The 12,545-nt window shown below is 47.8% G+C and overlaps 2 protein-coding genes across 6 annotated transcripts in view; both read left to right on the top strand.

The window, feature by feature from the left end:
* LOC121354179 (phospholipid-transporting ATPase ID-like) overlaps nt 1-711 on the top strand; it is a 71,135-nt gene extending 70,424 nt beyond the window's left edge. The window contains exon 28 of the mRNA XM_041468601.1: nt 46-711. Coding sequence (XP_041324535.1) covers nt 46-267 — 222 coding nt within the window. The 3' untranslated portion in view covers nt 268-711. The remainder of the gene's footprint in view (nt 1-45) is intronic.
* Nucleotides 712-3,177: 2,466 nt separating this feature from the next.
* The window catches only part of RUSC2 (RUN and SH3 domain containing 2), a 57,951-nt gene continuing 48,583 nt past the window's right edge, over nt 3,178-12,545 (top strand). For 2 of the 5 annotated variants that reach the window (XM_041468599.1, XM_041468600.1), the window contains exon 1: nt 10,380-10,672. The gene's annotated coding sequence lies outside the window, so the exon portion shown is untranslated. Of the gene's footprint in view, nt 3,218-10,379; nt 10,673-11,948; nt 12,163-12,545 lie in introns of those variants that run through there. The other 3 variants (XM_041468594.1, XM_041468597.1, XM_041468596.1) reach the window with 3 other exon arrangements.

The following is a 12,545-nucleotide window of genomic DNA, read 5'->3' as shown; positions in this document are numbered from 1 at the left end:
AATGATGCACCTTCCACTTTTTCCGCCTCCTTTTCTGATTCCCAGGTCCTGCTGAAGATCAAAGAAGCCAAAAAGCGGCCCCCTCCACCCTCTCCCAAGCGACGCCTGCGCCGGACCAGCACCCGCCGCTCTGGCTACGCCTTCTCTCACCAGCACGGCTTCGGAGCACTCATCATGTCTGGGAGGAACATGCGGCCAAAATCACCTTTTGCCACAACGGGAACATTTTCACCCAACAGTGACAAATATAAACACAAAGGATTGTAACAAAGATAAAAAAAAAAAAGGAGAGAAGAAAAAAGACACACACACCCCTTCCCCCCCTGTCCCCCTGAAAAATTAACAAAGCAAACCAAAGTAAAGGGCTGTCAGGAGAGGAGGCTGTGCTGCCTGCAGGGCACCGAGCCAGTGGCTGCCCAGAGCTCTTCCCTCTGAGCTGCCAAATCAAGGACTTGGGGCTTTCCTTTCACCCACATGCACCCTCTGTAGTTTCTTCTCAGAGATGTGTGCTGCTGCTGGGGAAGGCGGGCAGGGTGAGTTGGAGCGTGGAGTTGCATTGTATCCCAGAAGGCCTCCCTGGCACAAGAGAGAACCTGCTGTGGGAGGCATCTCTGCTCCCTGAGATTGTTCATAATGCTAATTTTTTTTTTCTCCCTCTAACTATATACCTCAGAGCAAGGAGAATTTCAGTCTGAGGAAAAGGTTGAATTGGCAATGTCTTTCTCAGTCATGTGCCTTCATTTTTCTTCATTAATCCACTCTGGGCCGTATTACTGGGGTGACATTATTGACCCCAGGTGTGCCTTAGGTCCAGCCACGCAACCCACAAATCCACAACCTTTGTAACATGTGTGATTTTGTAGCCTTTTGACTGTGATCCACTTTCTCAAGAGATGGCCAGTACCCAATCACCACCCTCTTCCCACATCTGCCATCAGAAAGTGCTGCAAGCTCAGAGAAACCCTTAGTAGGTCAAGGGACCAGGAGCTGACAGTCATCAGCCTGCCCTGATTTATCTGGGTTGCAAATCTGCTCTTGTAAAGGATTATTGTCCTCAGAACCGTCTCAAGTTTTGTAACTGGGCACCAGCCATTTCATTTTGACTTGAAATAAAAGAGCAGAAGGCGCTCAGGCTTCCTTACGGCTCAGACCATGAAATCTGACCCCTGAGAAGCCTCTGCCATGGTCAGGGCTCACCTGAGCTGCCAGCACGTCATCTGCCCCCCCTTAACAGAATGAGGTGTGTGCACATCTGGCTTGATGGTGATTGCACCGTAATTACTGAAGCCAGAAAAGCTATTTCATGGCCAGCAGCTGAAATAGCCTTTGCTCCACTGTTGCTGGGGTTCAGTGTAAGGGATGAAGCATGGCCTGGTGGCTCCCTCATCCTCCCTGATAAGCAGAGTGGCCACAATTCAGAGGAGCTTAGTGAGGCCTCAGGAGTCTCTGCAGTGTTTCATGGCTGCAGTGTTTCTCTGTACTGGCTCAAATTTTACTTGGGAGCAGATTATCTATCAAACACAGGTAGTAGAGAGCTGTCATGACTTCAGTGTTTCTCTGTACTGGCTCAAATTTCACTTGGGAGCAGATTATCTATCAAACATGGATAGTAGAGAGCTGAAAATCCTGCCAGTCTGACTGCCAGCAGAGGGACCTAAAATGCACAGATGCAGCTAAAGTCATGGTGATCTTGAGAGACTGGGATTTGCTTGCTGTTTTGTCACACCAACTCCATAATCAGCAGGGTTACTGGGTGGAAGGCCAGCGTGGCAGCATGAGAGTCTGTCCTGCCAGCACTGCTGAGCTGTCTAAATGCAGCTTTTTTTGTGCAGAGGACTAAGCCTCTGGCTGTTGTTACAGGGGTGGGGGTTTTTTGTTTGTTTTTATTTTTTTGTTGAGGTCGGGGTTTTTTCAGCTCCATTATACAAATTTAGACTCCCTCCTTAATTTGAATTGGATTTTTTTGTGCAGTAACCAGTCGATATTTATGAGACTCTGCCATGAGTCTCTGAGCTGCCAGGAGGCAGTTTATGATGGCAAGAGGTCAGCCATGTCCCCATTTCATGGAACACCCTGCTGCCTGTGGTCCCAGTTTCAGCAGTTACTGTGTGAGATTGTTTAAGCTCTAATAGAAGGTTTCATCTCCCTGTGTTTTAACTCAGTGCAGGAAAGAACAAAAAAAAAGAAACAACCATACTAGTCTGTTGCACCTGCTGCTTGGGGAGGCTTGTTGCAAACTGTGGTATTAAATGTCAGCATGGCCAGTGCAAAACTGGAGCTGGGACTGGGTCCAGACTTCAGTGTCTAGGAGCTGCTTGCTAGGGAAGGAGTAAATTATCTGGTGATCTCCCCTGGAAGGAGACACCTAAGTAAAGTGAGAGCCTGCACTCTGGCTGAGGAAACCACTGTGTAGTTAATGCTTGTCACCTCCCCCTGATTTACCATTCACGTTGCAGAGACAATCATGGCTTTCTGACGAGGATTATGTTTTTCACTGTCAGCCTGCCTGGGGTTAGGGGGAAAAGGAGAATTTGTGCAGATAAGCAGACATCCCCATGATACCCAGACTGGTCTGGGGACTGAAAGTCCTGTCAAAGCTGTTCCTGGCATCTGATTTAGCAGAATATATTGCAGAGCAGCAGAGGCAGACCTTGTGCTGACAGAGCAAGGAAAATCTGACAGTGTGCCTCTCTTCTCATATGGTTTACGTGCAAAGTACTCACCTTCTGGCTAAAAGGGGATTTGAAAATGTTGGCTACGACATGTAGGGGATAATAAAGCTGTCGGTGAGCTTGCACCAGATACAATTCTTTTAGTGGTTTGACACAATCAGCATTTGAAACACATCAGCTGGCAGTGATGTCTGTCCTACATCACTCCTGATTTTGTAAAATAATTGTGGTTTTTTTTTTTAAATAAAAAGAGAATATTGGGATGATAGATTCCTTGGCACTCAATTGATGTAACAAGTTTATGCGCAGAAGTGCACGGGGGGACGGTCTGTGGGACAATGGATCTGAGACGGCAACCCTTTTCATCCGGTATCCTGACGCGGGAAGCACACAAATTCCCAAAATTTTCCATCCTGGCTAGGATGTTTTAAGAGGAAACTTAGAGGAAACGTCAGACATCCTTAGGCGGAGGACCGGGGGGGCGGGCGGCGTGGAGAGCCCGCCCCGCGGAGCGGCTGTAAACAGCGGAGCGATGCGGGCGATCGGTAAGGGACGGCGACAGTGCGGGCATTGTGCGGGAACTGTGCGGGAATTGCGCGGGGAGGAGCGGGGTCGCTGCTTCTCGTGTGCGCCGTGCTCTGCTTGGCTCCCCGGGGGAGGTCAAAGCGTGTGTCATCGTCTGTGCGGTGTCTGAAAATTATAATTTAGTCTTTTATGAAGCTCTGTTTCATAGCTTCGTCAAAAATTAATCCCTGAAATAGATTTTGGATTTTGCTTTCACCATCTCCCTTTTTACCTCCTCATTATTCCATAATATAATTATTCAGAGTCTGAACATTGTTTTGCTGTTGTGCCTATACTTGCTGCCCTGCTGGGCTGCGGTTTGAGGGTCAAGAATGGCAATGCTCTGATGGTGCTGAGGCACTGGAACAGGAGGCCCAGAGGAGCTGTGGGTGCCCATCCCTGGGAGTGCTCAAGGCCAGGTTGGATGGGGCTTTGGGCAGCCTGGTCAAAGGGTGTCCCTGCCCGTGGCAGGGGGATAGAACAAGGTGGTTTTTAAGATCTCTTCCAATGCAAACCATTCTGTAATTCTTTGGTAACCAGTGATGAAGTGTTTCCTTGTCTTACATTGCAGCAGAGGACAGCTTAGAACAGCTCTTTCCTGAACCCACAGGGTGACAGTGAGCAGTCTCTGTCCCTAATACCATGGGGCAGCAGATGTGTTTGGGCAGAGGCACCTCAGGGGTGTTTTCCATTGCTAACTGCAGCACCTGCATTCCAGGCTGCCTGCTAGCTCTCACTCTGCCCGTGTGCATCCACACAACGCTCTCCCACTGACCTGTAGCCTGGAAGTCCTTACTCGTGAGCAGCTTTTAGGAAATGGGAGGGCAGAGGAGCACTACGTGCTTGCCCTGGGCTCTCCAGTTGGATACTCAGCAAAGTCTGTTGTGTGAATGGAGACATCTCAGTAATGACCTGCGCTAATTACCAGCTGGAACAAAACCAGCAGCATAAAGGCCCTCTTGGATATCTGTGGGCACATGCACTGTATCCTCTAACCCCATGAGACCTCTGATACACTTCATCCTAAATCCAGGTATTCCAGTTGGAAAGCTTCCTGTCCTAAGGGTTGAATTTTCTCTCTCTCTAATTTTTAAGCTAAATATGTTCACTGCATTTATTCTCTTGTTGTTATGCCAGCTTTATACTTTTGCTTCGGCAGTTTTGTTTGTCTCCTGTGATATATTTAGACAGCAATCCTATCCGCTCTCTGCCTACATTTGCCTAGGCTAAACAAGCCAGGCTCTTAAGTTTCTTCTTGTTTGATAGGTTTTTTGTTTCCCTCAGGCCCTTTCTGCACCTGTTCATTTGAGTTTATAATTTTTAAATGTGGGTGACAAGAATTTTTTTTGCATGATGCTTCTTTTATCAGTGCCTATACAATAGCTCTGGTATTTCACTGCCTCGCCTAGCTACGACTGTGTTTGCTTTTCTTGCAGCCTCATCATCTCTGTGCTCTTTAACACAGTTTTAGTGGTTATTTTTCTTAATTTTCTTATGAATATGCATAATTGTTAGCTAAATTAGGTTAGCTACATAAATATGTCTCCTCTCAGGCCTGACAACATGGGGAGGAGCTGAAGTCATCACAGAATAAGTCTGCGCATGCTGATGATTTAAACTTGTGCCTTGTCCTCAGGGCCAAGCTTTTTCCATGAGGGCTGGCAAGGACATTCTGCTACATCTGCTGATGTGTTGGCTGATGTAAATGTGCTGGAGTGAGGGAGCTGCCATTTCTCCCAGCAATGAGCGTGGGGCTGAGTTCCCAGCCACCGCTCCCAGACAGCCCTGTCCCTGTCCCTGTCCCTGTCCCTGTCCCTGTCCCTGTCCCTGTGATAAAGGTCTCTGTTGCTGCAGGGCTGGCTGTGATGAAGGGCTCAGAAGAAGGGTGCAGAGCCCTGCAGCCTGGGCTTGACCTGAGTGCTTTTGGCCCTATCTGCGGCACAGCTACTCTTCAGTTTTTCCAAAACTGGTCTTCTGCTGCCCTGCTTCTTGTAATGCATTTGGAAGTAGAGAATGTTTTTTCTCTTCTTGGCGCTGCAGGGAAGCCACCTCTCTCCCATCACTCCCAGCTTGAAGGAAAGAGGTTTCCATACCCCTGTCTCTTTCCCCAGCCTGCCTCTCCTCTCCAGCTGGGTGGAGCTGACTGTACAGAGCTGTCAGCTTCTGCTTTTCCACACAACACTGAGCCCTCTGCTAGACTTTTCAGCTATAAATGGATCTCGACTTTTCCAACCCCCACTCTCAATACCAGGAGATGTGAGATATCGGAGCTGGGCCAGGCTTCCTCTGAATTAGGAAAACATATGACCCAACTGCTTGCTTTTTGTAGGTTCTCTGAGAGCATCGTGCCTGGCTGTGGGGGAGCTGTGTGTGTCCTGGTGAGGGCTGTGCTGCTGAATTCCTTGTGTGCAGGGCGAGAGCAGCTGTTCTCAGAGCTGACTGCCAGGCCTGCAGGTGCCATCACCAGCCCCACACGTCACCCCACAAACACAGCAAGGTCTGATCTGAGCAGCATATCTCCAGGGAAGGCCAATGTTTTTGTTACTGGCTGCATCCTGCCTCTACATCCAAATCAGGCACTTCACAGAAGAGGCCTGGCTTTTGCATGTAATGAGCAATCCTGTTTCCCTTCCTTAACTTTGGGATTTATGGCAGGGATCCTGAGATCTTTTAAGCTTTATTTCATTTTGGCTCCTCGGAGAGGCAGGGAGCATCAATATTTCCTCATTCACCAGGGAGCTGGGCCTGAAGTATGCACAGCAAGGTGACTCAGGGAGTCAGTAGCTGCCCTGGATTTTAAACTGAAGGCTTTTGTGTCATCAAGTGCTAACCTCCATCAGCCCTGTGGGCATCCAGGCCATTCATTCCATGAAGAGTACAGGTCTGTATTTAGAAAACTAATTTGTACTCTCATGTTGAAAAATTGCAGTCTGAAAGTCTCCTAGTTAGTGTGCTTTGTAGAAGCTGCTGGGCAAGGTTCCAGTCTGGTGACCTTTTGCTGGCAGCAGTGGCTTTGCATCCTTTCGTCTTAGACAGCAACACCTAGAGCTGCTGCTTCAGAGGCTTCCTTACCTCCCGGCAGTCGTCCCTCAAAAACCTTCAGGCTGTGGATAAGGGATCATAGAATATTCAGAAGGTGCAAGCCTGGTTTGTGGCTGTGCAGTAGTCTCTCTGCAGTTCAGCTTCTGTTTCAGTTTTTGCTGTGGCAGCAGATGCTGTCTGACACATTTTCCTGCGCAAGATGACTGGTATCCTGCATTTTCCTTACTCAGTGGCTTCATTGTGTTACCTTTTGGATGGATCAATGCATCTGTTAACAGGGCAGTGTTCAATGGACAATGTCCAGGAATATTTTTTTTTTTTTTTTTAATGTGAGCTGGAGAATGTAATGTCCCAAACCATGATATTGCATAGGGCTTATGGTTTATTAAAATCTCATTTCTGTCTCCCTTCTGGGACTGTGAGCAGTATTTTGTACAAAACAGATGAGGGATAAATTAAGGGTTCCTTCACCCTTTTCCACTCCATCCCTGGACTTTGAGCTCTGGGAATATATAAAATGAAGTTACTGTATGTAGTTGTAGCTGCCTGATGCTCTTTCTTGTGGTAACCTCTGCTGCAGCTGGGCCAAGCATCAGTACCTGCTGGTTTGCCAGCTCAACTTGGAGTGCTTCAGGTTAAACTTGGTTGTGAGGAGTTTTTCTGCTTGTAGTGTCCCTCCCAGATGTACAGGGAGGCTGGCTACCCCCACTTTGTCTTTTCCTTATGTAATCTGCCTTCCGCTGAATACTTAATTCCCAGTTCTTCACCAAAGCCCTGGACTCATAGCAGGGTGTTTAATGGGGTTTGCTGGCTCTAGGTCTCTGTTCTTCTGATTCTGGAACATGAAGCCTGATTGAGGTTTTGCTGCTGATACCTGCTGCTCACCTGAAGCCCATAGTTTCTCCATGTGAGAAACAGCTACTCACTTTTCTTAAATTTAGGAAGGTTTATTAAATCTTATCAAAAATACAACAGACTGAATAGAGAAAATATTACGGTGCTGGGAGCAAAGGATTTTCCCCCCCATGTGCTCACCCACACAATGGAAGTTTCACCTTTTAACTCTTTGCCCCTCCCAAAGTTCTGTCCATCGGCTCCTTTGCTGTCCAGGCGCGGAGTTTACTTCCTCAAATCCTGATTGGAGGTCAGATGTCACCATGGTGACAAGCCAGCCCTCCCAAATGTCCCAAATCCCTGCTGTCCCTTGATAAAAATGCAAGGGGGTAAAACATAACTATAAATCTATAAAACTTTTCTTAACTTATATACATGATATTTGTCTGTTAATTGTGGGAGTCAGTCATTGCATTATTCATCTGTCACACTGTGTCTCCTCATTTTTGTGTGTGTTTGCCTGGACTGGAAATTATGGTTTCCACAGTTCACATCTCTTGTGCCTGGGGTGAGTGTTTGGTGAGCATATTTGTAGTCTTTAAGTATTGATGTGGACTCTGCACTTCCACCTGAGTCCTCAGTGGAGCCATGGATGAGCATGTGTCTCAGCCACCCAACACTGCAGGCTCTTTCAGGGATCCTTGGCAGAATGATGATGGCACTGAATCACATTTTCAATTAAAGCTTTATTTTCCTAAGAGGTTCCTGGTAGCCAGGAAACGTAGAATGGTTTGGGTAGGAAGGGACCTAAAAGGTTATGTAGCATTCCTGAGCACTGTGCTTGGAGCACTCCTTGTCAAATGCTGTGCTTTGCAGGACATCAGAGCTCTGGTACCTGCAGTGCCTTGTCCCACAGGGATTCCTGTGCAACACATCTAGCTGTGGTTTGGAAGACATAGTGAAGATTTTCTAGTGATCCTAAGTTGGTTAGGGTGGTTGGTTTGAAAACTTCTTGAGGAATTACAGGAACATCTTGGAGAACTATTAGGATGGTAAACCAGCAAACGGGAGGTCATGCTGATAAATGACACATGTAATGGTGATCTGGAAACAGTTTCTCACTGCCCACAAGAGGCTGTTTGGAGTGACTGTGGATTGTTACCTGAGCGCATCAGCTAAATGTTCAGCTGCAGCCAAAAAGCACTGGAAACAAAATTTGCTGGTATATATTAATGTATACTAGATACACATGTTGTGCCTGCATCTGGGTATCACATACCAGCTGGTCACCCTCTTTCAGAAAATGTAATGTAGACCTGGAAATGATAGAGAAAAGTGGAATGGGGATGATTACGTATAGCTTCTGTAGGAAGAGAGATTAAACAAGCAAAAGTAGATAATACTGGGAAGGAGCAAAAGTCTGTAATACAGTATTCAGCAGGGAAAAGTTGAGTAAAGACTGACCTTAATAAACTTTGCTGTTTCTCACAGCACAGAGGAAGCGCATCCAGCAAAATAATTTATTAGACAGGAGGCTGAGGAAGTCCTTTTTCAACACAGTTGATTTGTAGAACATGTTGCTACGAGATGGCATGAAGACTGAAAATACACACAGATTCCAAAAGGAACCAGACACCTCAATGGCAGAGATGTGTTTCAGTGTCTCTGAAACGTGATGGTCAGTGTGTGACCTCCAGCTCTAGGAGTTCCTGATTGTTGCAGGCTGGAAGAATGTGTCCTTAGGGGAGATCTCTCTGGTGGCACTCAGTGAAATCACTCTGTGATTTTTATGTGCCAGTGCCACATTGTCAGGGATAGGGCACTAGACCAGAAGAATTTGTGGTGTAACCCTCTCAGGTGGTTCTGGTTACCAGAGCGTGCTGGAGCAGTGGGGTGAAAATGAACTGATTTGGTTTTGAGCCCTTCTGCTCTCACAGCTCTCCTGCGGGAGTCACACACAACTCACTGCGGATTTTCTCATCACTTTTATTGGCAAATCTGGATGGACTTTCAGAGCAGGGGACCGATGCAGGCACGGTCCATTGGCTGGCTCGGTGTGCCAGGCACTGCTGTGGTTGTGGCAGGGCGTGCCAGCCCAGCGAGCACGGCCCTGCCAGGCAGGTGACACGCTTGGCATTAGCTGTCCAGTCCTATCTTTTTTCCCTCTTGGCTTATGATTAAGATATGGTTTGTGCCCTGATGGAGCAAAGTCTGGATTCTTAGAGCCTCTTCTGGAGCAAAGTCTGGATTCTTAGACTGTCTTATTCACATAACTGTGGGTGGTGTTGTTATCCATCCAAATGTCTTGTCCTACGGAAAGGGGAAAGAACAGGCTATTGGAAATTCTATTGTGAATTCCTTTATCCTTTCCAAGTCTTATGTTGCAATTTCCTTCACAGTCTAAATAGCAAAATGTCTCCAGTCTCTCTCCACAGAGAGCTGTGGAAGTTTGGAACTGTAAAGCCTTGAAAAATCTATTTGCTGATAATGAAATACTCATTTTTGAAGCATTAACAGAAGCCACTCTTACTTTCTGCTCATCCTGTTGAAAGCTTATCAAATCTTACGTTTCTGGCATTTTGGTTTGTTTGGTTTATTTTTCTTTTTTCTTTTTCTGTTTCTATTTTTCTTGGTTTTTTGTTTGTTTGTTTATTTGTTTTTGGGTTTGTTTTTGGTTTGATTTGGTTTGGTTTCGTTTTTTTGGTGAAAGCTGGCTGAGGCTGGAGCAAAAGCAAAAAGCTGTAATGGACATACTATATTTTTTCTGCCATTTAGTTTGCTGCAAGTGGATTCTTCACTGGTTAAGCCTGATCACTGTATCACAGTGAGATTTTGGGAACACTGGACTCAGAATCCAGTCATAATTTTATTTCTGCCTTGTTCCTTGAGCTCGTAAACATTAGAATGTTTGTGACTCTTTCAGAGGGATGGACAGAGTTTTAAAGCCAATTCCCTATTCCCTACAGAGAAGAAAAAAAGTCTCCTGGCAGCCTCAAGCTGTTTTTAAACGAGACAAATGCCCATGGTGCCTGTCTGCCAGAGCCCCCTGCCCCTACACCGAGTCCCCTTTTAGCACACTGCTCCATGCAGCTATATCTGGCTCCAGTTCTTTGTTCGGGGAACGTGACCTCATCGTTGTTTTGGTATTTCCAGTGATTCAGCCTGGTCCGGGGCAGGGAGGAGTCATTCCTGGTGCTGGCTGACAGGGTGTTTGTGCGTTTCTGGAATTCCAGAGCAGTGCAGCCTCAGCCCTTCCGCTGCTTTGACAGCTCGGCTGAGGCTGGGCTGGTGCACTGCATTCCTGCCTGGCAAATGGCCTGGGTGCAGCTGGTAGAGGGATTGGTGCTCCTGCTTTTGGGGGTAATGGGGATCCCTGTCTTCGCAGGGTACCTGCTGTGGTGAGGGTGAAGAAAGCTGCAAGCAGTAGCTTGTGTGTTGAGGGAAGCCACAAGGAATCTCTGCTGTATGGGTGGGAAGAGAGTCCCACAGAATGCTCATTCCTGTTCACAGGCTCCAGCATCCCATGACGAAGTTAACTTTGCAGCATCCACAGCAGCTTGGTAAGTGTTATGGTCCTTGTTTTTCAAGGGGGGAAACTGAGGCACTGAGCAGGGAAGTGGTCTTCTTGAGGTTTTACACTGCTTGGCTGGAGATCCCCCATATCCTTACAGACCATGGCTGCTCGAGAACTACAAGAACTCCTTGCTCTTCATTGCCAGTTTCACTCAGAGGTCACTGGTGTGAGCTATATATCTGCCTGGCACAGGGCTTATAGGCAGTGCCTGCTGGGCTATGAAATGTCCTGAAACAGCTCCTTCCCAGCCTCTCCCTAAGATCTTCCAAGGCTTGTTTAACAGGCAGTGCATGAAATCTGCGAATCTCTCCTCTGCTGCTGATTTTAGTTGAAGGCACAGTGGAGAAGAAGACAACTCTTTGACACCTTGCTTCTTAACCATGAGATGAGCTCAGTTGGTTAGAGCATGGTTGGTGCTTATAATGCCATGGTTGTGGGTTTGGCCCCTGAATGGGACATTCACTCAAGGGCTGGACTTGATGGTCCTTGTGGGCGCCTTCCAATTCAGAACAGTCTGTGATGCCAACCTAGTCCCTATTCCCCATGTTCCATATTTACTGTAAATCCAGCTGCCGTACAGCTTGTAAATTACTCTGAGATGGCAGGGAAAGAAGAATCCTCGTAGGAGATACCAAAGACATTGAACTGGGGAGAGGCGGGTGAGTGTCAAAGATATGGAGACCTGGAGCCTGGGGAGAGGGCCTGGACAACAGGAGTGGGTCTGAGCAGGTGAATGGAGCAGTGCTTTCAGCCTTTCTCCCTGGCAGCGTGGGCTGCTGTGGCACTCTGCGCCAGGGAAGGTGTGGGGATGTCCCAGCTGGGGTGGAGGATGGAAAGTTGGATCGGTTTGCATTACTGCTAGCACATACTGCATATGGAGCTTAGGATCTGATGGAGAATGTGGAACTGGGGAGGTCTCCCCTCGCTGGTGGACACTTCACCCTGGCAGGCAGTTGCCCTCCCACTCTGTGTCCGAGCAGGCAGTGGATCCATCCCGCACAGCCCTGCCACGCTCTCCCCACTTACTGCTGTAAATGGCTCTCTGTAACACGAGCTGCATTTCTGCCATAGCCCTCTCCTGTGCGCATCTGTATTTACACTGGGGCTTCCATGAGCAATCTGGCCCTCGCTCCTCTCTCCTGCCCACACGCTCCCTGAGCGAGAGCCTGGCACCGCTGTGCCTGACGCGGGGCAGGTGGCTGGCAGCAGCAGGAATTCCTCAGCCAGCTCCTGTCTGGAAGAAGTGCCTTGTCATCTTGCCTGTTGCCCGCCATCCTGCATCCACAGGGGAGTGGAGACTCCCGCAGCGCGGCTCACTGATCCCTGAGCCGGCACGGGGACAAGCTGGTTTTGCTTTGGATTATCGCTGGCCCTGCATGCTGGGTTCCTCCTGTGGCTCTCATGCCAGTGCTGCTGCACTCGGCTTCCAGCTGCGGTGAGCTGAGCCCTCGTCCTGGAGTGGTTGTATCTGGCAAGGTAGGAGCTGATCCCGTCTGTTTTGTTCTGCTAAAAGTAATGTGACCATTAATGACCAAATAATGTGACCAGTCCTGTCACCATGCCTTTACAGCATGTGTCAATTAGTGGGTTTATTTTGCATTGTTCTGTAGCTCTGATAGACAACCGGTATGCTGCTCAGGCTGTAGACTCTCTTGCAGGGAAAGGAAATATATATATACTTTTTTTAAATCTACATACTGGAAAAATAAAACTTTTCTGCTTCAAGATGGAGTCTTCTTTTCTCCGTCTTGTCTGTTCTCATGCAGCATCCTGTGCATGTTCTTCAGGTCATGTCACCTGCTTCTCCAGGAGATGTGAGAGTAGAGAGCAGTCTGATGTGTCTTGGGAGAAAGGGGGTG

Source organism: Pyrgilauda ruficollis, unplaced genomic scaffold (assembly GCF_017590135.1).
Source record: "Pyrgilauda ruficollis isolate IOZ18807 unplaced genomic scaffold, ASM1759013v1 scaffold220, whole genome shotgun sequence".
NCBI lineage: Eukaryota > Metazoa > Chordata > Aves > Passeriformes > Passeridae > Pyrgilauda > Pyrgilauda ruficollis.
This window is presented reverse-complemented; position numbering and strand designations above follow the sequence as displayed.